General features: G+C 37.7%; 5 protein-coding genes across 9 annotated transcripts; 4 read left to right on the top strand and 1 right to left on the bottom strand.

Moving 5' to 3' along the window:
- Positions 1–229: 229 nt before the first annotated feature.
- On the bottom strand, positions 230–2,306 carry LOC135943443 (26S proteasome regulatory subunit 6B). Its single transcript, XM_065489975.1, has 7 exons — positions 2,177–2,306; positions 1,881–1,973; positions 1,558–1,744; positions 1,346–1,492; positions 737–1,185; positions 459–683; positions 230–396 (listed from the first exon to the last, which is right to left on the bottom strand). The coding sequence occupies exons 1-7, from the start codon at positions 2,207–2,209 to the stop codon at positions 283–285; spliced, it is 1,248 nt and encodes a 415-aa protein (XP_065346047.1). The 5' UTR covers positions 2,210–2,306; the 3' UTR covers positions 230–282.
- A 1,289-nt stretch (positions 2,307–3,595) lies between these two features.
- LOC135943983 (uncharacterized) lies at positions 3,596–9,659 on the top strand. The gene is made up of 22 exons (XM_065490654.1): positions 3,596–3,732; positions 5,200–5,449; positions 6,143–6,165; positions 6,222–6,254; positions 6,332–6,365; positions 6,418–6,479; positions 6,546–6,648; positions 6,697–6,980; positions 7,054–7,110; positions 7,166–7,211; positions 7,268–7,332; positions 7,784–8,119; positions 8,174–8,243; positions 8,296–8,345; positions 8,404–8,439; positions 8,500–8,614; positions 8,668–8,780; positions 8,834–8,905; positions 8,962–8,998; positions 9,064–9,131; positions 9,185–9,284; positions 9,344–9,659. The coding sequence occupies exons 1-22, from the start codon at positions 3,685–3,687 to the stop codon at positions 9,592–9,594; spliced, it is 2,253 nt and encodes a 750-aa protein (XP_065346726.1). The 5' UTR covers positions 3,596–3,684; the 3' UTR covers positions 9,595–9,659.
- A 593-nt stretch (positions 9,660–10,252) lies between these two features.
- On the top strand, positions 10,253–15,009 carry LOC135944149 (uncharacterized). The gene is made up of 22 exons (XM_065490929.1): positions 10,253–10,431; positions 10,747–10,969; positions 11,164–11,195; positions 11,252–11,284; positions 11,382–11,415; positions 11,469–11,530; positions 11,587–11,683; positions 11,735–12,012; positions 12,239–12,295; positions 12,353–12,398; positions 12,454–12,518; positions 12,721–13,056; positions 13,115–13,184; positions 13,252–13,301; positions 13,362–13,397; positions 13,453–13,567; positions 13,648–13,772; positions 13,824–13,883; positions 13,944–13,980; positions 14,044–14,111; positions 14,167–14,266; positions 14,338–15,009. Exons 1-22 carry the CDS (start codon positions 10,384–10,386, stop codon positions 14,607–14,609), a joined length of 2,244 nt encoding a protein of 747 aa, XP_065347001.1. The 5' UTR covers positions 10,253–10,383; the 3' UTR covers positions 14,610–15,009.
- A 562-nt stretch (positions 15,010–15,571) lies between these two features.
- Positions 15,572–17,122, top strand: Der-2 (Derlin-2). The gene is made up of 5 exons (XM_065488379.1): positions 15,572–15,780; positions 16,107–16,172; positions 16,234–16,401; positions 16,456–16,578; positions 16,703–17,122. The coding sequence occupies exons 1-5, from the start codon at positions 15,688–15,690 to the stop codon at positions 16,988–16,990; spliced, it is 738 nt and encodes a 245-aa protein (XP_065344451.1). The 5' UTR covers positions 15,572–15,687; the 3' UTR covers positions 16,991–17,122.
- A 419-nt stretch (positions 17,123–17,541) lies between these two features.
- On the top strand, positions 17,542–23,739 carry capt (adenylyl cyclase-associated protein 1). 5 transcript variants are annotated; one of them, XM_065488374.1, is made up of 10 exons: positions 19,350–19,473; positions 20,547–20,724; positions 20,868–21,006; positions 21,332–21,527; positions 21,583–21,668; positions 21,728–21,993; positions 22,048–22,217; positions 22,866–23,072; positions 23,129–23,272; positions 23,333–23,739. In XM_065488374.1, the coding sequence occupies exons 2-10, from the start codon at positions 20,571–20,573 to the stop codon at positions 23,420–23,422; spliced, it is 1,452 nt and encodes a 483-aa protein (XP_065344446.1). In that variant the 5' UTR covers positions 19,350–19,473; positions 20,547–20,570; the 3' UTR covers positions 23,423–23,739. The 5 variants fall into 5 exon arrangements, with proteins under 5 accessions (XP_065344449.1, XP_065344448.1, XP_065344445.1 ...); XM_065488377.1 differs by lacking the exons at positions 19,350–19,473; positions 20,547–20,724 and adding an exon at positions 17,542–17,592; XM_065488376.1 differs by lacking the exons at positions 19,350–19,473; positions 20,547–20,724 and adding an exon at positions 17,697–17,772.
- The last annotated feature ends 424 nt before the right edge of the window (positions 23,740–24,163 follow it).

Here is a 24,163-nt window from a genome sequence, read left to right as displayed (position 1 = left end):
TGTGATATTTTATAGGTAGACTTAACTTGACATGACGAATCGATTGATTGGTCATTTTTTATTTTAAGAAATATTCTTTAGATTTTGGCCTTGAGCGAGGAAATTTGTTAATGGCTCATTTTTCTAATTTACAGTACAAGTAATTTAAAGAATTTATGAACTTGCAACCATGAATGTAAACTTCAGCTGAATAATTTTATATTGTTATATCATTTAATGAAAAACACAATTTAACCAAAGCAATTTTTAGATTTATTAGGACAAATACTTGCGGGAAAAAACTTATTTGTAGAACTCATGCTCAGACTCATCCTTCTTGATGTTATTCTTGTAGCCCTTTTCAAAATCTTTAGGCAGAACAATATATCGATTTTCTCGGACAGCATGCATGCCAGCCTGGAAAATAACCCATGTTTAAATATAAATATTCTACTTGAAGGAAAATGTAGAGATCGCACCTCTTGGCAAATAGCATTGATATCAGCGCCTGAGATGTGATCAGGTCGCGCCACATAGTCTTCAAGGTCTACTTCATCACTCAGGTTCATCTTGCTCGTAATGGTGGAGAAAATTAGACGCTTCTGCCGTCTGTCGGGAAGGGGGAACTCGATTTTCCTGTCCAGCCTACCAGGGCGGAGAAGAGCAGGGTCGAGGGTGTCGGCTCGGTTAGTTGCCATGATGACCTGGAACAGATTTTATAGAAAAAAATCAATCCAGATTGGATTTAGATTATTACCTTGACGTTGGTGGTCTGGTCGAAGCCGTCCATTTGGTTGAGCAGTTCCAGCAAAATTCGCTGCACCTCTCTGTCGGCGCCGGTCTGGGCGTCAAACCTCTTGGTTGCGATCGCGTCAATTTCATCAATGAAGATGATCGCGGGCGAGTTTTCCTTTGCCAACCTGAAGACGTCGCGGACCATGCGAGGTCCTTCACCCAAGTATTTCTGCACAAACTCGGAGCCAACCACTCGGATGAAAGCAGCTGTCGTGTGGTGGGCGACTGCCTTGGCCAGCATAGTCTTGCCGCAGCCAGGGGGGCCGTACATCAGAACTCCTCTCGGAGGGTCGATGCCGATCTGCTTGTAGAGCTCAAAGTGAGTCAAGGGCAACTCCACAGCCTCCCTAATTTCCTGCTTCTGCATGTCCATGCCTCCGATGTCTGCGTATTGGATGTCTGGCTTTTCATCTAGAAATAATATTAAATTAGCGTCAAACTCAAGTTTCAAAACTAAAACTACAAAATCTAAATTAACTATAATTTATTGAGATGAAAAAATTAAACGTATTGATATTCCTATGGATTTTTTTAAATATAAAAATAATTAACATTTAGTTGCGTTGCTCACCTGCTTGAAGCATGGAAATGGAGGAATCAGCCTCAGGAGGAAGTACATCCACGAGTGCATTGCTGTGTTTGTGCAGAGCAACGCTGGCTGAGGGCTTCAGCAACTCTCGGTCGATGGTGGACAAAATTCTTACATAGTAATTCGAGCCTTTAAAAGATGTTTAATTATTGTTAAATTCAAATTGCTATGGATTACTAGCGTTGTATTCTTACCCGTAGTACTTCCTACAATGCCAGTGTTCTGGTCAACTGCCTCCAGGAACTGACCAATGACCAGGGGCACACTCTGGATGCGCTTGACTTCCTCCTGGGCGTGCAGGTATTCATTCTTCAAATTCCTCTGCTCATCTTTAATATATTCCTCTTGGACAGCAAGGAATTCAAGTTGCATTTGCAGCTTCTACATTGCATAAATCGGATTAAATCAATGTTTTGAAAATTAATATTCCACTCAACGTGAAGTGAAAATCAATGGGGTATTATTATTGTATGATATTATTGTTTTCTAGTACGGTCTGGTACGGTCGTATCTATACCTTATATTTCGTGTAAAGATCCTCGTTGTCCAAATCATCATAAGAGGTCAGGGTTGTCAGAGGCGTTGGTTTAAAATCGGTATTAAATTCCTCCTGGAAAAAGAATTTAAATTACAACCAGACATTGACGAGAAGGTTCGTTGAAGAGGAAAAATTAATATCTATTAACACTGAAGAATAATATGTAGCAAATTAAAAATAATTTTCCCTGGTTTGAAAATTGATCTAGTCGCACCACTGGTTCTCGTGCAACAAAATTGAGCGAATATATACTGATTCTAATAGAAAAAGCTCACTTTTTCGGAAACGGTGACACTCATCTCCTCCATGTTTTCAGCAAATAATGACGGCTGATGGCCACAACAAAAACTTACAAGTCACGCAAGGCCGGGGCCAAACCCCGACGCCACTGGTCGCTCACAGCGATAGTAAAACCCGCGCCAATTTCAAATATTCCTAGAAGGGGGAGCAGCGGGAAAAGCGACAGTGACACTATGTACTACTTCTTCTTCACACTACTTGCACATTAAACAAGCTTCGTGTTCACGATGACGCCGGCAGCTGAAATAGCAGAAATGAGCAGGAATTGTTTGAAATATTGAAATGTGCAACATGCAAATGGCCGAAAATTATTAAAAGCGGATAGCGCGAAAATTAATATTAAATATGCCTGTGTGTTAAATATTTTAACTCTATTAATTCTATATAATTTTTCATTCACAAGTACAATATTTTATACCAAATTTTCTTTCCATCTAATAGAAAATCGCACACGAAATTAAAGCTGATGTAATTTTCTAGGTACCATGGATACCATAAATTTTAAATTAGGCTTATTCCTCGTTGATTTTAATGAAAGCACAACTTTTGTCCTTTTATTAAATTTTAAATTTGAGAAACAAATGTGAGAATTAAATTCCATGTCAAAATATTAAATAATATGATGTTAGTCATCTGCACTACTCAACACCTTGGCTAAATGTTTCGCGTGCATCAAAGCTTGGTGTCATGGGTTGTTTCAACACATAAAACTCAGTAAATTTAGCACAGCTAACTTTCATAGTTCATATTCTTAAAATTGACCATAAACAAAAAGACTTCATATTTGAATGGGTATGTCCTCTCTTAAACACACAAACAGTGAGCGCGAGTGACTGTCTCAAGCCAAAAGTCTGTTGAATCCTTTCAGTACCTGGTCATACAAATCAAAATAATATATTCCTCCTGAAAATTGGACGAAAGAAGATCAACAGTAATTTCTATAATTTTTTGGTTGGTGCCTAATTTTAACGATACACTTTGAAGCTGCCGCGTGGTTGTATTGATTTATATTATTTTTGTAAACAAAATCTCACGCAGCATTTATTAAAGTGATTTAAGCCCCTTTTAGAATATTATTCATTAAAGAAACGCAGATAGCCAAGATTCTGATAAGGTTGTAGTAAAAAAGTTGTAAATAAGTTTACACGACACCCGAATGATTCCATAAATTAATTTTTATCATGAGAACATTTATTTATTTGGTCTTTTGGTTCATTTTACTAAAAGTTTCCCTCGATGCAGAACAAAAAGTAAACCTGCTGAATTTTTATTTATGCAAAATGAAACGAAAATGGCTGCCTCTGAAGGTACTGTTTCCCACAAAGGCTGCTGGTTTCCTGAATTGATCGAACGGATCTACGTCATACATACGGTCTTTGTTTCATCATGCTTTTTACCACTGCGTGTGCTAGCTTGTACTTCCGTTTGGCCGTTTAGTGACAGATTTTGTAGTGGTTCTCGACCAAATAATTTATGCATTGACATGAAGTGGCTCAGCCTCTTCATCTTTTGCATAACTCTCATTATTGTGGTAAGTAATACAATGATATGAATTTTTCTAGATTATTGTATCTATAAACGCTTGCCTTTCATGACTGCAAAGCGAAGTGTGCTTCATCGTTTCAATTATCATGAAATCTGTTGATAAATGTTTCAGTGATAAACTTACAGTTTCACTTGTTTTTAATTAATAGCTGAAGTTTGCTGAAGGGTCAGCTTTTGAGCTTGATTAGAAACATACAATACACACCATGTTGGCGTTCTATTTACCAGATTCCCCAAGGACACGGCATCAAATCACGAGCCACGTTCGTAAAATAGGGAAAATCAGCAGCTCTTGCTGAGTATTCAATCCAAAATCGATCAAATTTTAAAAAAAGAGAAAGATGTGCGTTAATAAATATTAAATTTATGCTAAAAACTTGCACATAATATATGTAAATTTTAATTTTTGAAAACCGAATTAAAAAAAAGCTCAACAATATGCTCATTAGGTGGAAAAAAATTTTATAGAAGTTAAATATGTGTTTTACAGAGGATATTCGGGATAATCCCGTAATTCTGCTTGAAGCGTTGGAAAAAATATTGGATATGGATAGAGGATCAGGCGCACATTGGTCTTTTATACGGAATTTTATCCTCCGCCCATTATAAACTCGTTGATTTTGTCAAAAGAAGTTGAAACTTTTGAAGAGCAATAAAGATGACGTTTTGTCATTTCGAGGGTCCGGAATTTCAATTCTTATTAAAAGATTTTGTTCATAAGTTACTTTAATTACTAAGAATTTACGACGGTCGACTTTTTTCTTTGGCTGATTCACTTTTAGACAATGAGTATGTGGATCACTCAGTTTTATGAATTTCGAGCTACTAAACAACATCCAAAACCGTTTTCGGAGGCCAATCGCTAAAGAAATCGAAAAAACGTAAAAATGGTCGATTGAAGGTTAAATTTAAGATTTATCTACACAAATCATTCCGGCTGTTTTAGAATCTTAAACAAGTTCAATGTTATATTTCGAAGATTTTCATTCACCAGGGAAAAAATTGATTTAGACCTTAAAGCACAATTATTTTCGTTTTAGTTAACCTTGCGAAATAATTTGCTTTATACTTCCTCAAAATTTAATATTAAATGGGTAAAAATTTCGTTTGCAAGGAACAGTTAAAATAGTATAAAACCAACACAATCACTCCATAAAGCGTCTTAATGGAGCCAAGCTCAATTCAAAATTTGTTTGTAGAATTGTAGAATTCCTTCCCAACTCTGAAATTGTGTTAGTATTTCGGTTTCGGAAAATAGTTTAAGAACAAAACTGTCCAATTCGTGAATAAAATGTGTTAAAAATACATATCTGGTAACATTATTGGATGTATTTTATCTCATATATAAGACAAAAGGTATTTATAATAGCAGAGTGCGGATCTTTTTAAATTGATCAATTTTGAGCTATATACAGAGTTCAAAGTATTCTTAAAAATGGTTCGAAATTTGTAGACAATCACTTTGGTCGATGCTCAGAAGAAGACTAACCAAAAACCAAACACCAAAAGGGTCCAGAAAAATGGCAACGCGAAAAGTGTGAACACCGCTGCAAAGCTTAATAATGTGAACGGCGTTGCAAAAGCTTCTAACAAGCGCACAACAAAGAAGCCAACTACCAAAAGACGAAAAAAAACCACCACCAAACCAACAACAAAAAGGCGAAGAATGAGCACAGCATCAGCAATGACAACAGTATTTGACGGTAGGGAAATATTATTTCATATCTAAAATATGTAGATTCCGTCGTGGTGGCGAAAAAATGGCTCATAGCTCAACAACCAAAAGCGAATTTCCTTCTTGTAAGAAAAGGGCAAGCAGCAATGTAACAATTGACACTACTTGTGTGTTTGTTGAGCAATGCGCCACCACGACGAATCCAATTTTAAACTATTTTCTTACAACTCTGAGCTCGTTTTGTTCGATATGTTTAATTTTAATTTTTGGATTTTGTGATCCTTTTGCCGATCGCACTGACAGAAAATATTTTTGGTAATATTTTTTATGTAACATTATATGTACATATACAGCCAAGGCAATAGGAGATATTTGAGTATTTGTCAGATGAATTAAATGCTTGGTGTGAAGCGAGCTCTTTTTATTTGGGCTGGGAGCAGCAGGAGCACCGGCGCTAACTCGCTACTTGCTAGTTTTCGCATATCTTTCCAGCGGCCTTAGGGACAAATGTCTGGCGTTTCAATGAAAGACCTCGGTGCGTGAATCCGAAATGATTGCAACCTTGGGCCCACATTGCCCACAAACTCCTCTGCGGCCACTTGGGCACCAATGTTTTTCGCCCGGGTTTTTAAAAACCGGCTTTAAACAATTCGAACAATAATCACTTTTAAGTTATAGTCAAGGAAGTTATTAAATTCTTTATATTTTTCATGTATTGCAGAAAATGCTCCTGATATTGAGGCTGTAAGATATATCTTGTGTCATGCGTCAGTTGGATCGTTTAAATTTTGCACTTTTAGGGATCCGATTGCTATGATGCCTGCTACCCTAATGTAAATTATTTTCATTAATGTTTAGTTATTTATTTAAAACATATTTTTCCGTTTAAAATTTAAAATCTTGTTTTTAGTCGACTTTTTTGACCGCCAGTGGGTCTGTTAAGGGTGGGTTGGTCATGAAGGAGCAGGCCAAAAGGTGAATGCTTTATTATTTCAGATAAGGACCAGTATGGAACGTTTATAGAGTTCGGAGGCAAGACATATTTGCTAGGAATAATGGCAAGTCGAAAATACGCTCGAGTTTTTCTTATACAATAAACTATAAAACTGTCATTCAAACATCAGCCTATGAGCTGGAGAGAAAACTGGATGACTTGTTGCGCGATCGGCATGCAGCCAGTGATTTTCGCAGAGTCAAAGGAAGTGACCGATTTTACCGCCAACACACGTAATTAAGTGTATGATTTTATGAATTGCAATCAACGAGAAAATTTAGAGAACAATCCAGAAGTGAAATTCTGGACTGGTGGCTTCAAACACGAGCTTAATAACATGTGGTCATGGTGCACAAAAGACAGTCCTGAGCCCATCGACAACGACCTTATGACAGACGTGAGCAGCAACGGAGATAATAACGACCTCAACTGCATCATCATGACTGCTGGCGCTGGAATAAGTACTACTTTGACCAATGTTTTTTGCAACATCACCCAGACCAAAGACTCGGAGCCGCTTAATTTAGCGTGCGAATCGATCGATAAAACAACCAATGATCTGGTGGTTAGTGCTGCATTAAAAAAGCTCTAATGCAAAACGTGCAGCATTGCAACACTTTATTTAATTTTATTTTTAGATAGCAAATCCTAAATGTACTGCGAGATGCAACAACAACCGCCAGTGCAAAAGAAATGTAAAAAATTAGATTATTTTAAAAGCTCTTTGTTCATTGGCATTTGTTTCATTAGGAAACTTTATTCAAATTCAAATCGAGCGGCGAGCTGGTTTTAGAAAGTATATTATAATATTTGAGCTTACTGTGCATTAAATTTAATATTTTGCTTCCTTAGAGAGATATACTTATGGCAGATGGGTGTCTAAATGTGGCAGATATTTTCTTTTTTCGAACGGAACAGTGAGTACCATTGAACAGCATGCTATTATAACATTCATAAAACAGCTTAAAGCTTTCCATTATTTTAACCGTTTTGTTAAGCAGGACAGAAATTAAATCCTAATAATTAAAGTTATTTTATGAATCTGGGAATTGACGCGGCTCTATTGTTTGCCTATTTGAAAAATTGGGTTGATATCCTGTTATTTCCTAATTTTGCAGCAACGCCGACTGGACTGTGCTTCTCAAAGTTACTTATTTTTTGCTCCAATATTATAACCTCGTCCTTGTGGCAAATTTTCTTCTTTCCTTTCCACCCATTCAAAGTATTTATCTTTTCTTTTTTCGACAAAATTAAGTTATCTTTGATTTCTTTAAAACTTCACTATTTAATTAAACGAGTTGTTGACATTCATGATGTTAAAGAAATAAGAATATAAAATTTTAAATACAACTTGAAATCACGTCGCAGGCAACATTTGACGAGGCCCGTCAAAAGTGTTGCGCACTTGGCATGGAGCTGCTCTCCATCAAAACTGCAGCCAAGCGCAAGTGTCTGGCCAAACTCACGAGAGACTACAATGATATCTCTGGCGAGTTTTGGACATCTGGCACGGACATGGACTGCGAAGGCAATTACCGCTGGTGTTCCGTGGACAGAGCGTTCCTCAAGCACGAGATTAATTGGGCCGCTGGAGAACCAAACAGCAACAGAGGGCATTGCGTGACTACAAAAACAACCGGCCAAGCGACTTCGACTACTCTGCAGACATCAGAGTGTACCGCAAAAAAGAGATACATTTGCGAAGTAAGATAAATGTTACGTTGCGATTTCAGGTCGATCATAATTTTATAATTTAAGGTGCGTCAGTCTGGAACCACAGTTGAAGCTGTGCAGAAGGAGTGTATTGCCCTTATGGGTCTAAGCCCTCGTATATGTCAAAATTTTCAAGCTAAGCAAATTTAATTCTATTACTCTTATAGAGGAAGTTGATGGTCTCAACAATACAAATAATTACACCTACACGATGAAGGTTAAGACAAATTATCATAAATTTAAATTTTGCTAAACAAAATCCTATTTATATACAGTGTTACTTGAAATGCCTTGGAGACAATTTAGGAATGGTTGTTTTTTACATGTTACACCTCAAAATAAATATGAAAAACGAGTAATTAAATATATAGCTTATAAATGGAACACTGCAAGCAGGAAATGTGATGCGTCTTATGGAAAAATCTAACCAGCAAGCTGACATGGACAAGGGTTACAAAGCAATTGATGAGTGCAAAGCCAAATCAGGTGAATTTATATATTGATATTCATGAATTTCAGACGTAAAGATGATTTTTAAGATCCCAATGGTGATGAGTGCCAGAGCGCGTACAACATGTACAAGTGCGGGAAAGAAGAGGCACCTGTTGTGTTTGGCAAAATGGTCGTGTACAAAGAAGTCACATCTGAGGATGTAAAGAGCAACATTTCTCATATCTGTTCAAACTCTAATCTGATACATTTTAGAACAATTCTCCTATTGATTTTACAGCACCACGAACTTGTTACAACAACATGAACTTGAAGTGCACGTTGAATGTATTGATTTCTCACTTAAATATATGTGCATTTTATTTAAAAATTTATTGCCATAGACTACAGTCAAAGCGTTATTCGACAAGACTGGAGCGAGTGAGTCAATCAGAGTGAAATCATTTTGTACAAAATTTTAATAACACGTCAATCATTCATAAAAGCCAATGAAGGAGCATCTCTGGCAATCAATTCTTCTACAACATGGTACAAATCCAAGAGTGGAAATTACGTAATGAAATTTACTTTTCTTTTCATATTTGATTATTGTCACACTATCCCCAGACCTTTGCTGCTGCATATATCTATTGCTGCGCCCTGGGCATGCACCTACCTAATGCCAGAACGTACGATGAATTCAAAACTATTTACGACTTTATGGATGGTAGGATATACATAAATCAATTAAAACAGCAATGATCCTTTAAATTTTAAACGCAATAGGAAAGAATTTCGACAATTTCTTTGATGAGACATACACGGATCCGAACACGAACCAAGAAAAATGGTGCACCAATGATGTTATCCTCGATGAACGCATGTCTGATAACAGCTTTAAATTGGACAAAGAGAGCAGCTTTCTGATGTCTCGACAGGGTGCCGTGTACTCGATGTACAAACTGCGTTCTGTATCGTACTCACTGATGGACAGGACCACAGTTCCTTTCATTTACTGCCAGCCTGGTGAAATGTAATCAATTGAAATATAGGAAATTTATTGGTTTGTGTTTGAATAAACAATAATTTGGGAATGGTTTAACTTTTTGTTTGTGATAATTTGTTTACCCTATAAATCTAAACATACTTTTTTCATTGCTCGACTTTCCAGTTTTTGTCATTTGTAAAAGAATGCGAAATGAGCGAAATCGGAGAGGTACTCTTTATTGTTAGTTAGGAAACACCGCGTCATAAAACGCCTTTAAGGAGTGGAATACTGTGCCGCAGACCGGGTGTCCAGTGCGAGTGGTATAACAACCCAATAATGAAGAAACAGGCAATCAAGAAAAGTCTTGGAGCAGGAGCTAAGCAGTTTAAAATGTCTTTGAAATGCTCATCTCCGCATTGAAAGTTTTATTCTGTTTGAAACTATAGTTTTATTTTTATGATTTGAATAGATAAATAAATTCATTTAACATATTGTAATAATTCTAAATTTATTTTCGATATTTGGAAATCATTTACGGCAGGCTATATTGCAAGTTTCTGTTAAAAATTTCATCAATTTAAACTATTGCTGAGTGTTGTGGAAATCAAGTTGAAACGTTGCAAATGGCTGACAAGTTTCATCAGAAATGATAGGATATGGTACGGGACTGGTGATTTCCTGTAAAACATTTCAGTTTGGGCCTTGAATCCCGTGTTCTACGCGTGCACGTTTCAACATCCTGTGATATCTCTTTTTTACTTGTTTAACACTAGAGATGCGATAGAAGGAATTTGCTGGCAACTTCGACTGCTTTGGTCAGATCAGTTCTTGCGTGGACATGAGACCTCCCAGCGTCGTATCCTCATGCTTGATCCTCATTATAGTGGTATGAAGAGGCTAGTCAGTTTATTGCTTTCAAAATCAAATCCTTAAAAATTCTGACGTTTATTCATAAAAACCTTTCTCATGGTTTTGGCCAGATTTTTTAATCCTACTCTTTTATTATTTCGTCTTAACAAATAAGAAATTACTATTTTCATTGAACAAAATTTAATTTATTAATGCACTTTAAACCCTATTAAAATGAAATTTGCATTCATATATAATATCTAATAAATGAGAGCACACCTATGCTATGCACTCAATAGCATTTAATCAATTTTGACGTTTTCTCTTTACTGTTAATAAATAAATTTTGCAGACCATCACTCTCACTGATGCAAGTAATAAGGTCAATAAGGGGGCAGAAAAAAAGGGACAGTCGAATGGCAAATCTGGAAAGCTAAATAACGCTGGGAAAGTTATCAAACAAAAGACAACACCGGTTCCCAAAGGTAGAGAGAGAAAGAAAACCAGCACAACTGCTAAAATCATCAAAGTGACAAAGAAGAGACCTCAGCCCAAAGCAAAATCGGCACTTGACGGTGCGATATTTCTCTATAACTCGCATTGATCAATCAAACCATAATTGAAGACTTTACACCTGATGAAGTTCTAAATTAATTTATAATTTTATTTTATCAATTTCTTTTCAAATTTAATAGAACACCCCCCGTTAAAGTAGCAATATTGATAACAAGGATAATAACATGTATTTAATAATTATCTGTTTGAAAAGACATTGTAGAGAGCGCTCCTGATATTGAAGCCGTATGAAACAATTAATTAAATATTTTACTAGTTTATAAATAAATATGTATATTTAGGGAATTGATTGCTACGACGCTTGTTTTAAAAACGTAAAAAAATTATAGTAATTTCTTGTTGCTCGAGTTTTTAGTGTATATGTTTCTAATATCAAAAAAATCTGCAATAAATTTCGTCCGATATTTTCAGCTATCCCTTTTCGGCAGTGATGGAGCACTTCTGAGTATGTTAGGGAAATACTAAACCACCGAAAATGTTTACCTCATTTCATTAAAGACCCCAACAACTACGGAACGTATGCGATGATCAAAGACAAGACATTTTTACTGGGAGAGATGGCAAGTGGAGAAATAATAATATAAAGAGCTGATCAAAATTTAAGTTTAAAACTCAGCAATTATCCTGGGCAGACAACTGGAGAACATGTTGTTCAATTGGAATGCAGCCTGTGATTTTTCCACAAATAAAGGAAACATTTAGCACTATGACCAGTAATTTTTTCCTCAAACGGTGTTGGTCACAATAAATATTTCCGTATTTAGGAGACAAACCAGAAGTAATTTATTGGACTGGTGGCTTCAAACACGAGCTGAACGACATGTGGTCGTGGTGCAACAAAGATAGTCCTGAACCAATGGACTACGAAACAGACCTGCAAAGGAGTCAAGGGGAAGACGACTTCCACTGCGTTGCAATGGTGACCGGCGATCAAACGAGGACCTCCTTTATCAGCGTCTCGTGTGACAGCAATGAGACCTCTCAAAATACGCCTGTCTTTTTAGCCTGCGAATCAATGGACGTCAAGCCTATGGATATGATGGTTTGTCAAGTATCATTTTATTAGTCTATTTAATTTCCTTTCATAATTTTAGCAAAAATCAATAAAATTATATTTATATCGCTTATTTATTTCATGATAAGCGCAGTCTAAGAAAAGTTTCGATATAATTAAAACGTGTTGCGCTTTAATTCTTAAAATATACTGGCAATATATCTTGTGAGAAGACTGATTATGAATTGTTTTCATATATTTTTTTCAATATTAGGTGGGAAACCCTCGATGCACGAAGAAATGCAACAGCAACCATCAGTGCAAGAGAAACGTAAATTTTATACAACTATTTCATTTGCTGAAGACTCATGTACCGATACTTGACCAGGAAGTGCTTTCGAAATTCAACTCAAAAGGGGAAAATATATTAAAAGGTACACTATGAAGTAAGAGACAATCTGATTTGTGTTTTTCATCGATGAGTTTTAGACAGATATAGTAACAGTATATGGGCGTCGAAATGTGGCAGATACTTTATGTTTTCAAAACAATATGTGAGTACAGTGCGGCTATTCTTAAAGAGTTTTATTTTCCTGCATGAAATAAACTTTATTACGTTTTATGCTATAAATATTTCTTGAATTATTAAAAAGGCATCACTTAATTTGCATTAATTACAAAAATTTACTACCGCTTCAATTAATTTAAAAAACATTAAGGAAAATATGAATATAATCTTACTTGCTTTTTATACAGGAAACATATTACGACGCTCGCGAAAGATGTTGTGCACTCGGTATGAAGCTCCTCTCCATCAAAACTACAGCCAAGCGCAAGTGTCTGGCCAAACTCACGAGAGACTTCAGTGGCATCAGTGGCGAGTTTTGGACATCCGGCACTGATTTGGACTGCGAAGGCAATTACCGATGGTGTTCCGTGGACAGAGCGTTCCTCAAGCACGAAATCAATTGGGCCGCCGGTGAACCAAACAGTAAGAGGGGACATTGCGTGACGGTGAAAACAAGCGGCTACTCAGCTATGACTACTCTGCAGACAGCGATGTGCAAGGCCAAAAAGCGATACATTTGCGAGGTGAAATTGAAATCATGTCGGTGGTTGCTCACTAAACAAGCAAATTTAATCTTTAAAGGTGCGTCAGTCTGGCATTACAGTTGAAGCTGTGCAAAAGGAATGCATTTCCCTGATCGGTCTTAGCGATGGTTTGCTTCTTCTTTTTTTGAATTATATATATCTCAATTTCTTTTAAATTTTTTAATTTGCTTACAGATGAAGTAAATAAACTCTACAGTTCTAACGATTACACAGATCCGATGAAGGTTTGAGAAACAAAATGAATTTGCATAACCAATATCTTATTTAATAATAATACAATTTAGTGTTATTTGAAATGCCTCGGGGACAATTTAGGAATGGTTGCTACAAACAATTGAATTTTATAAGATATAAAAAGTTTATATAAAAAAACAGCTTGTAAATGGAACACTGCGAGAGGGAAATGTGTTTCGCCTTATTAGAAAATATGACGCAAGTTTAAACTTTGATAAGGGAACAAATGCTGTCATCAAATGCAAATCTGAGCAAGGTTAGGACAGATATGTTGAAGTATTTATAATTATAATGGTGGGAAGTCGAACACCTCTAACTATTTAAATATTTCTTAAGTTCCAACGGCTGATGAGTGCCAGAACGCGTACAACTTGTACAAATGCGTGAAAGAGAAGGCACCTGATGTATTTAGAAGGGTGATTGCTGTGCAAAAAGAGGATGATGCACCAGTTGACGAAAAAGTAACGACTTTATATATTCAACCACCACTTGATATTTGTCACATATTTCAGATTCCGGTACCCGTTGGTCGTATTTGTAAAAATAATCTGGAGTCCGAATGCAGGTTGAATGTAATGATTATATTGACAAATTGGAAATATTTTTTATGTGCAACACTCGCATTTATATAGACTTCGCGAAGAGCAACGTTTTTCAAAGAAGGAATGAGTCAGTTTCATATACATTAGATATTTTAATTAATAATTCAATTTAATTCTCACAATTAAAAAGCTGCTGAAGGAGGTTCAGCTGTGACTTACGCAAGAGAATCATGGTATAAATCTGAAAGAGGCGCGCATGTAAATGAAACACTAAATCAATAAAAGCAACGTTGTTATTAAAATATTTCAACAGAAATTCGCAGATGCTTTTAAATATTGTTGCTCTCTGGATATGCACTTGCCAGTTGTTCGGTACCAAGTGGAAATATCGGCCCTGGCCGATTGGATGGGAGGTAAAGTAATCAATACTTACTTGTTTAATAGATTAAATTATTTCATTGATACATTTCGACCATAATTTAAGGATTAGAAAATGATAATTTCTTTGATGAGACATATTCGCTGAATGATGAAGAGAAGTGGTGCAGCAATCATGATACTGTCGACCCACTGTTATCCGATGACGATTTACTGGTGAAATACGAAAGCACCGTCTATTACTTGCCCAAAGGTTTTCGGGGTCCTTTTGGTGTTGGCGTTTACAATTTGAAGTCAATACCATACGGCGAGATGGATGTTCTAACCGTTCCATACTTTTTTTGTCAGCCTAAAGCCGAAATATATGTCACATATTAGGGTTTTCATGAATATATTGAAGTATCAAGAGCACCATTTAAATCAAATTTAAATAAAATATTATTAATCATTTTTTTCTCAAGACTCACGATTGATTGTGGTGGTTTTAACTTGCATTCATTATTATTGAAAAATTTCGCAGTGGCAGCGGTGATTGCCATTTATTAAGCACAGGGTGTTTAAGGAATGAACGACCACTGTTCCCGGGGCTCTAGTTAGTGTCTCAAAATGAAATGCAAATTCGAGTATGCATTAGCAAAATCTTTCAACAATTGGACAAAAATTAAAAAAACTACCCTTAATGTGTCGAAGGTTAAAGGAAATTGCTGCTGCCAATTACATAATACACCTTAAAATTTTCCATTTATTTTGAAACTATTCTGCAGTGAGAAATTACAATAATTGATGTATGGTGGTGAAAAAAAATAAATCTCTAATAATTTATTGAGGAATTTTAAATTACCCTTTTGCGTTGGGGGGGGGGGTACAAAAGAAAATTGAAAGAGGAATGATAAAAAATATTATTAATTTTAATGAGGCCTACCATGCTGCAACAGCTGCTGTACTGGACGAGTACTGATTTGATATTATTATTATTTTTTGCAATTTTTCGACTTTTTAGCCTTACATTCCTTGTTAATTGCTTATGGGAACGTCCATTGTAAAACCAAATTAATTAAGAAAATGATATTCAATCAGCAAATTTTAATTCGCCACAAAAATAAATAAATTAATAATTGTAAGTGCTTAACAAAGCTTTGAAAGTTTTGAACGCAAATTTAGATGCCTGATGTAGAGTGTGCGAATAAATGAAAAATAACTAGAAAGTTGTCTGACAATGAGTTATGCACTTATTTTAATTATTATTTTCAATCTAAACGCACCTGTGATTTTCGCGCTTTACCGGCAAACTCAAAGGCAGAGGCGAATAGGATCGTTCCACAACTTTGAGTCGCTGCTATTGGTCGAGGATTGAAAACTTCAGCGTCGTCAGCTGGCCGCTTGAAGTCGGACCGAGAACTGACGTCGTGACGTTTTCGGACTGTTTCTGGACACCGGGAGGGTATGTGAGGACGGTATGGCGTACCAGACGTTCAGGCAGGAGTACCTGCAGATGCCCCCTGTCACCAGGGCGTACACCACAGCCTGCGTCGTCACCACTATAGCTGTTGTAAGTTTCAAAACTGCAGTCCCTATTCATTTTTTCGATTTCGTTAAAATAAAAAACACGAAAAACTCTAAAGTCATCGTTGGAAGAGCAGTTCTCTTCCGTGAAATCACGTCCTAGTTTGTCTAAAACACTCTGACCATTGAGGAAACCTCTGAATGAACTTCATCCAAATTGGAATTCAGTAATTTTTTGTTATTCAACATGTCATACATTTGTACACAACTCTTAACATAGTGTGTTTTCATAATTTGATCTGCGCTGGATAAAATGAATTGATTTACGATTGTAAATTTCCTACTTTTAATTTGCGTTTCTACTTTTTTTAGCAATTGGATCTGGTGTCCCCCTTTCAACTGTATTTCAACCCTATTCTCATAGTCAAACAATATCAGGTATGGAGCTTGAAAAATGATGTAATAATTTCATTTCATCAGCTTCGTGTCATATTTTCAGCTATGGAGACTTGTAACGACATTCTTGTTCTTCGGAACGATAGGATTCAATTTCTTCTTCAACATGATCTTCACGTACAGATACTGTCGGATGTTGGAGGAAGGTTCATTCCGAGGACGAACAGCTGATTTTGTCGTCATGTTCCTCTTCGGCGGCTTCTGGATGATTGTATGCTTCCCATTCAAATTGTATATTTTGGGCTATATCATTAACTTTTCTCAGTGTTGTGCGTTTTTCGTGAATTTACTGTTCCTGGGCCAGGCGTTCACCATTATGCTTGTTTACGTTTGGTCGAGAAGAAATCCCTACGTTCAGATGAACTTTTTCGGCCTGCTGAATTTCCACGTAAGCCATAATTCCACCAATCGTGCCAATGTTATTTATTATAATTTTTTTACCTCAAAATATTTTAGTTCTGATTCCTCTGAACATAATCAGAGAAAAAATAAAATAAATTTCAATCCCACAGGCTCCCTATCTGCCGTGGGTGCTGCTGGGCTTCTCGGTGCTGCTCGGCAACGCGTTCTCTGTCGACCTGATTGGCATGGCTGTCGGCCACCTCTACTACTTCCTTGAGGATGTCTTCCCGCAGCAGGAGGGTGGATTCAGGGTCCTGCGCACACCGCAGCTGCTCAAAGTCCTGCTGGATCCGCACCCTGAAGATGCCGACTATGCACCGCTGCCAGAAGAGCGACCAGGAGGCTTCAACTGGGGCAACCAGCAGCAGCAGCAACAGCAGGACCAAAGGAACCAGTGATTCTAGTTTTCTCTTTGCACCCTCAATTATTATGTAAAGTGTACCACGCGCAGATGTGTCTCATGTGTATTCTTTGTGCGATTTCAAATTGTAATGAAATAATAATTATTGCTATAATTTTCTTTACTAAAACTTGTTATTTATTTTAATTTCTGTTCCTCTACACTGATTTCAACATGACAGGAAAAACATTTTAGTTGTTTTTGTTTTTACAATATTTATTTATTAAATTATTCCCATCTTTGATTAACCATAACATATTATTGTTGATTATTTTGGTATTGCAATGATGGGAGCATAAATAAAAGCATTATTTACTAACGTAAAGGAACACACCTTAATTATATTACTATATGAATTACAGAGATAATAGTAATATGTCTTAAATCAATCCCTAATCATTTCCTTTTCACATGTTAAATTAATAAATTTTATTTTGAGAGAAGTTTTCGAAATAATATCAGTTATATGCATTTTTGCAATTTGTCAATGTCTACCCTTTTAAATGTATTCTCGCACCACGATCAACTTTTCAAGGTTGGCACCATTGATAGCAATTCAGCTGTCACACTGATACAGACGTTTCGCCTCTCTGTTGAAAGGTAGGTACGATTTTAGCTGAAATCTTAATATTTTCGCAGTAGAATTGAACATTTTGAATTGCATTAAGTATTTTTCGACGTTTATCACGCATTAGCAAACATTTTCGAACAGTTTCTTAATGCTCAGGGCTGAATTTGGCTGGAAATCTACCAAGCCGGCACACCCTTCGCTTTGGCCGGGTGATTCATTCTAAAACATTGTTTTATCTCGAAACTTTTCATTTCCTGTTAGCAAACCACTTGATTTGTGCCACAAAACCGCTTCCAACAAAATTTACTGTTATTTAGACAGGTATAGTTTTAAAGAATAATAATAATCTTCTTTTATACTTATTTACACCACAATAATTGACTGTGGGAAATGGGAACTGGCGTGCAATTTTATTACATAAATATTGTTATCTTGTGAATATTGGCCTGCAAAAATATTTGAGTATAAAGCAGAAACCTAAAATATAATTATAAGTACTACACATGAATGCTTTTAGCCTAATTTATTTTGAATAACTGGACCATGCCACCAGCAGTGGTGTATAATTGTGGCGAACAATATTACGCCAAGATTATGGCTTTTTGCCAGTGGCTATAATTGATCCGGCCGTGTTACACGTTCTAAAATTTATCGTGAATTTGAATTGTTCTATGTTTTAAAAAGGCGAAGAATGTTTAGAAATTTGAGTCATCGCCTAGAATTAATTAGTCATCCTCTAGCATTAATAAAAATGGGGTTTCTTAAAAATTTCCTTTAAAGTTCAAACTCTCTTAACTGCGATAGACACCATTACAAAAAAAAAAAAAAACTATCAGACTTAAGAGGATTCGTTTGTCAAATTTATTGTGAAAGCGCTAACTTAGTAATGCTAAATTTTTATACATGATGAGAGCATTAATGAGAATTGTGAACACTATGGTGCACGCGTGATAGTAAATTTAAAGTACATAAATTTTTAATATGAAGTCAGATGGTGCCTTAGCAAAAAAATAACGCAATATTACGCCAAGGCAATTTATTGCGTTTTATTTTATTCCATTAACATAATTAATCACTTAAAAATAAAAAGCAAACAATTCATCAACATAATATTATTTGCTGGAGCTTGAGATAGTTTAATAATGGTTTAATGAACAATAATTGCAATTTGTTATTTTCTTTCGTAAAAATATTTTTGCGATAATTTCGACAGTGGATAACATTTATTTTATTTGATGGCCGGTGTGTCTGCGATTCTTTCTTATCCTATAAATATTTTGCATATTTGGTTATCAAAATTTCCGTCTGGCGGCTCTGACGCTAGTAATTTGTGCACTGGCCCATCGAAAACTAAATGCAAAAATAAACTTGAAAAGCAGCGAGCCAGCATGCGCGCATCCGGCACCGAAGTTTACCGTTAAACTTCACCGCAGGCCGATTATTATTTCTGATCTCGCAGCACCCAGCGCAGTTTTAGCCATGACGTGATCTCTCTCGGCAGCGCATTTATTCCGGCAGCCGAAAATATTATGGCGAAGGGGGGTTGCTCTCTGTGAAGGGGGTGACTCATTTCGGGGGTGGTTCGTGCGCCGCGGTTGTTTGGTAAACCGGTTCTCGGCTGCGGTGGCGGCGGCGCTGCCGGTTCAGTGCGAGCAGCTCTTGGGGGCGTCGCACGTGGGGGCAGGCGATGTTGTGCTGCCGCCCCAAGAAGGCCCCCGACTCCCCGGAGCCCCCTGCCGAAGAGCCGCCCCCGGCGGCGGTTCCGGCACCCGCGCCCGTTGTGCAGAGGGCGCCGCCCTCGCCGCCTCCGGAGGCTGCACCCGCCGCCGCAGAGACAGAGAGTGTCGAGGAGCCGTCGCCGGGGGCGCGCGACCGCCTCCGCGAGAGCCGCCTCCGCTTCTTCAGGGAAGGTGAGCGACTGCTTATCTCGCCACCGAGTTTATCGGTCGAGAGGAATTTCCGCTCCGGCGATTTGAGGCCGAAACCGGCTTTTTTCCTGTTTGGGCGTGGCACGACCAACTGCGCTGCTTGCACTTTATTATGTTTCACGCTTTATCAAATTACAGAAACAATAATACGAAAAGCAGAAGTGAATTTTTTTCATGTCGCAGCATAGGGTAACTCGATCGGCTTGAATAAACGGGTTCACTCTAGTTCATATAACGACGTTAGTAACACTACTTATTATTTGTTTTGTCAGCTATTTACTTCAGTAATTATATCCTAAAGCGATTTTAAATATCGGATTTTTCGTTGAATAATATAATATGTAAATGCCATATTAAGGATGGTTACTCTTTCAATTTGTCACAAAGCGATAATTAATCTGATAAAAATGTCCTCATTACAAAATGCTCTTCATTGTCTTGTTTATTTCTCTTTTATCTCTACTTTGATTGTGTGGCAAAAACATGCAACACTTCTGATAAGTTCATTGTGTCAATCAGCCCATAGGAAAAACTATGAAATATCAGTAGTTCGACATTTCTTCCAAATATGAAAAATTTTAAGATATAGAATATTTGCGGTTTTGTTGATACTATATTTATCAATTTTCCTGCATTTAATGAACCCTCCATTTTTTCTGTTGAAGTTTAATTTTAAAATTTCTACCTAAAGTAACTATTTATCAAAATTATTCTAAATATCCAGTTAGGATTGAAGCCTCTGATTTCCTGACTGCATTCCCCTCTTGGCTTTGATCCAAGCGGCAGTGATAAATTAAAAAAATGAGATGCACTGTAAGATGCAGTTTGAATTTTGCTTCCACTTCTCCAGCTGACTGAAGTCTGAAACCGGTGTAGCCGGATTGAGAAAAATGTCTGAACTCTCGCGTCTTGTTCCTCCAGCAGAGAGGCTAAATTCGTCCCGCGCGCAACTGGCAATTATTAGTCTGCGGGAAACCTCTTGCGCGGATCGCACTAAAAACGCCAAACACCGTCGCTCATAATTTTGGATTTAAACGCACTCTATCTCGCTTCAGTTTTCTGGGAATTTGCTTTGGCAAATGGCCGATGCCGGCGTTTTGGAGGCGTTGGTGGGCCGGCTGGAGGCTGTTGCCACCCGCCTCGAGTCGATGCTGCCTCCGGGCCCCCAGCCCGCCCCTTTAGCCCCGACGGCGCCCCCGCGTAAGGCAGAGTGCACCCCTCGTTTGGTTTTGAGTGAGCCTTGCACTGCCCTTGAATGCCCTTGAAATTTCCCTGACTTTTCTGTCCGTGATTTTGATTTATTTGCTTGACTCGTCGTTTTCCTGTTCGACTCGCGATGATTTGCAACTAATTTTGGCTATGCTTTTGGTTTGCAGGTGGAATCTGCGCAATGAGTGCATCAGTGCAGGCTTTTGACGAAATCCTGCAAGGGCCACTGGCCGCGTACTTTGATGCCTCGACGAAAATCGGAGGGGATGTGGCTACTCACGCCGACCTGGTGCGAAAGGCATTCAGGTGAGCTTCATTCTAAAAAAAATATGCTAGAGGAAGAAGAGAGAATTGGCCATTCCTATTGAGAGTCGTGTTTTTTTTTATTTATGCCTGCTAATTTTGGATGTCAACTGTTGCCTTGTTTCGTGGAATAGTAAAAAAATAATAAATTCATACAGTCAAAACTACACAGAAAATAAGGAATAAATTCATGGCACAAACTTGCTTTGTTGGAGGAATAAAATGACAACTTTCAACAAGGGATGTCCATTTTTCTTCATATATTAAAAAATGGAATTATTAAGTTTATTATTGTGCTTGACATGAAGCTCATTATATATTTTTACAGCGTGCAGAGGGCATACTTGGAGATGGCCAGCACCAGTGCTGCACCTGCCGCAGCTCAGCTTCAGACCCTGCTGAAACCCACGTCTGACCAGATCTCGGCCATCCAGCAGTTCCGCGAGAAGAACCGCGCTTCCAAGCTGTTCAACCACTTGAGCGCCATCTCCGAGAGCATCCCCGCTCTCGGCTGGATTGCTGTGGTAAGTAAATTTTGTGATACAAGCAAAACGCGAGTTGCTATTTTAATATCTACAGTCACCGACGCCTGGACCTTATGTGAAGGAGATGAACGACGCCGGCCAGTTTTACACCAACAGAGTACTTAAGGAGTGGAAGGAAAAGTACGCATTTCTATGATAATATTTAGACACACCATTTTAACATCTCACCGGTATTGTAGGGATAAAGTGCACGTTGATTGGGTGCATGGATGGGTCCAAGCACTGACCGCGCTGCAGCAGTTCATCAAGCAGCACCACACCACCGGACTTGTGTGGGCTGGAAAGCAGCAGGCGACTGGTGGCGCTCCGCCACCGCCGCCACCTGGCTGTCCTCCGCCTCCCCCAGTCCTGGACATGAGCCAGCTGAACGTGTCCAACGGAGACGCCAGCAATGATCGCTCAGCACTTTTTGCAGAGATTAATAAGGGCGCCGATATTACCAGTGGTAAACCGAATATAATTTTTTTTGTACAATGATTCTAAAGTATATTTAATAAAGGACTCAAGAAGGTGACTGCTGACATGCAGACTCATAAGAACCCATCGCTCAGATCAGGACCTGCTCCGTTCAAGGCTCCCCCTGGAAGTGCTTCATCTGGAGGCAAAGCTGTGAGTGCGCCAGTCTCCAAACCGCCGCTCATGGCCAAGGAAGGAAAAAAGTGGATTGTGGTGAGTACAAACAATTTGATCTTTAAGTTCAAGAAAATCCATTTTGAATATGTTCACGAAAAATTGTTGCTCCACTTCCAAATACTATCTTTCAATAATTGATATAATGATTTGGATAATCTAAAATATATCTAAGCCCAAAATTTTTGCTATTAAAATTCTGACCGGGCTGAAAGGGGTAGGGGTAAGCACCCCTACACCCTTCATCTGGTCGGGAGAGGTCGAGAAGAGTCTAACGGTGTTCAGTTTGTGCAAAATTGATTGTTATAACTTGGAGTGGACTTTTGAAAAACATTTAAAAAAGTAAAAGAATGTGTTTGTTTAAGTTTTAAGTGGAAACTATTGCAAACAACAGAGAAAACCACTCTGAAACTTTCACAATAGTTTACACTTCATGTAACGGGAAAACGGTTAAACACATTTTCAAAATTCTAAAATCCTGAGGTCATTTCCAAAACTAAATTATAAAACTACTAATCAAATTAAACAGTAGCGACTTTTAACCATGACTTAGGACATCAAATTTGGTGTTATTTCTATTGGTTTTTGTGACAGTAATCTAAAGCACACCTTATTTTTTAAATTGCATTGAAATTATATTTATACTGCACTGGAGTCCTGTCTCTTAAAAGTTTTGTATTTGTGTAGGAATACCACAAGGGCCGCAAAGATTTGGTCATCGATCAGGTTGAGATGAACAACGTGGTCTACATGTTCAAATGCGAGGATTGCGTGCTCACCATCAAGGGAAAGCTCAACTCCGTGGTGATGGACTCGTGCAAAAAGTCTGCTGTAGTTTTTGACTCGCTTGTCTCGTCAGTTGAGTTTGTCAACTGCCAGTCTGTGCAGATGCAGGTTTGTTTTAAATCGGGGACCTCCTTTGGCTAAGTAACAATTCAAATTCTTCTCAGGTTTTGGGCACCGTTCCCACCGTTACAGTGGAAAAGACGGATGGCTGCCAAATGTACCTGAACGAGCAGTCTGTAAACGTGGAAATCATCTCGTCGAAGTCTTCTGAAATGAACATAATGATTCCTGACCAATCGGGCGACTATGTACGATATCTGCCAGTTGCAAATAGTTTTATTTTAAAAATTTTGTCCTTGTGTTTACAGATGGAGTATGCCGTGCCTGAGCAATTCAAGACTACCATCAATACTGGCCGAAAAGGCATCACTACAACTGCGGTCGAGAGCCTCGGTTAAAACATTTCTAAACGCAAACAAACAGAAGCCCTGCCACACTCTGTGGTGTCTCAATGCAACCTTATTGGGCTTGATGTTTCATATTTATTTTCTTTGCATTAAAACTAACAACTTGAAAGTATTGAAAATCTGTATGATTGGAGTGATCGCTTTTGTGTGATCTACAAAAACCACTGTCTTGTCATTTTTAAACTGATCAATTATTTTCATTTTTACTACTCTAAGCCGAGTATAAGCTCTTTCATGCTTAAGACTTTAGAATTGTAACCGATTGGTGTATTTTTAAGTCTTACAAATAAACTCGCTAATATTATGGACATACTGGAACTCTTTATCATACCTATCAACACATTTACGCTAAAAATTCGGATATTTCTTCTGAAGAATAATGTATCTACATCTGGTTATTTTCATGCTGAATGGTACAAAGACAATCATAAAATTAAAAACCCGTTGAAGATCAAAGGGCCAGCAAAACGTAGTGCGCAGAAAAATAGTTCTTTATTTCAAATCCCTTACGATGGAAAGCTGCTCTATTTAATTCTTGTCAAATGCTCAGGTAGTTGGGTATCAGCAGTATATTTTTATTTCTTTGAATCATGACTCATGAGCTATATGGTAATTAAGAATTTCACAAATTTTAAGTGCAGTTTGATTAAAAGTGAGTTGGCTAGCTTTTCTTCGTGGTCATGAGTGGGCCCTGTGCCGTTTAGGGTTTAATCATCTTGACTGGAAAAAGTT

The sequence above is a fragment of the Cloeon dipterum genome, chromosome 4, assembly GCF_949628265.1.
Source record: "Cloeon dipterum chromosome 4, ieCloDipt1.1, whole genome shotgun sequence".
Taxonomy (NCBI): domain Eukaryota; kingdom Metazoa; phylum Arthropoda; class Insecta; order Ephemeroptera; family Baetidae; genus Cloeon; species Cloeon dipterum.
The sequence above is the reverse complement of the archived record's forward strand: the minus strand, read 5'-3'. Positions and strand labels throughout refer to the sequence as shown.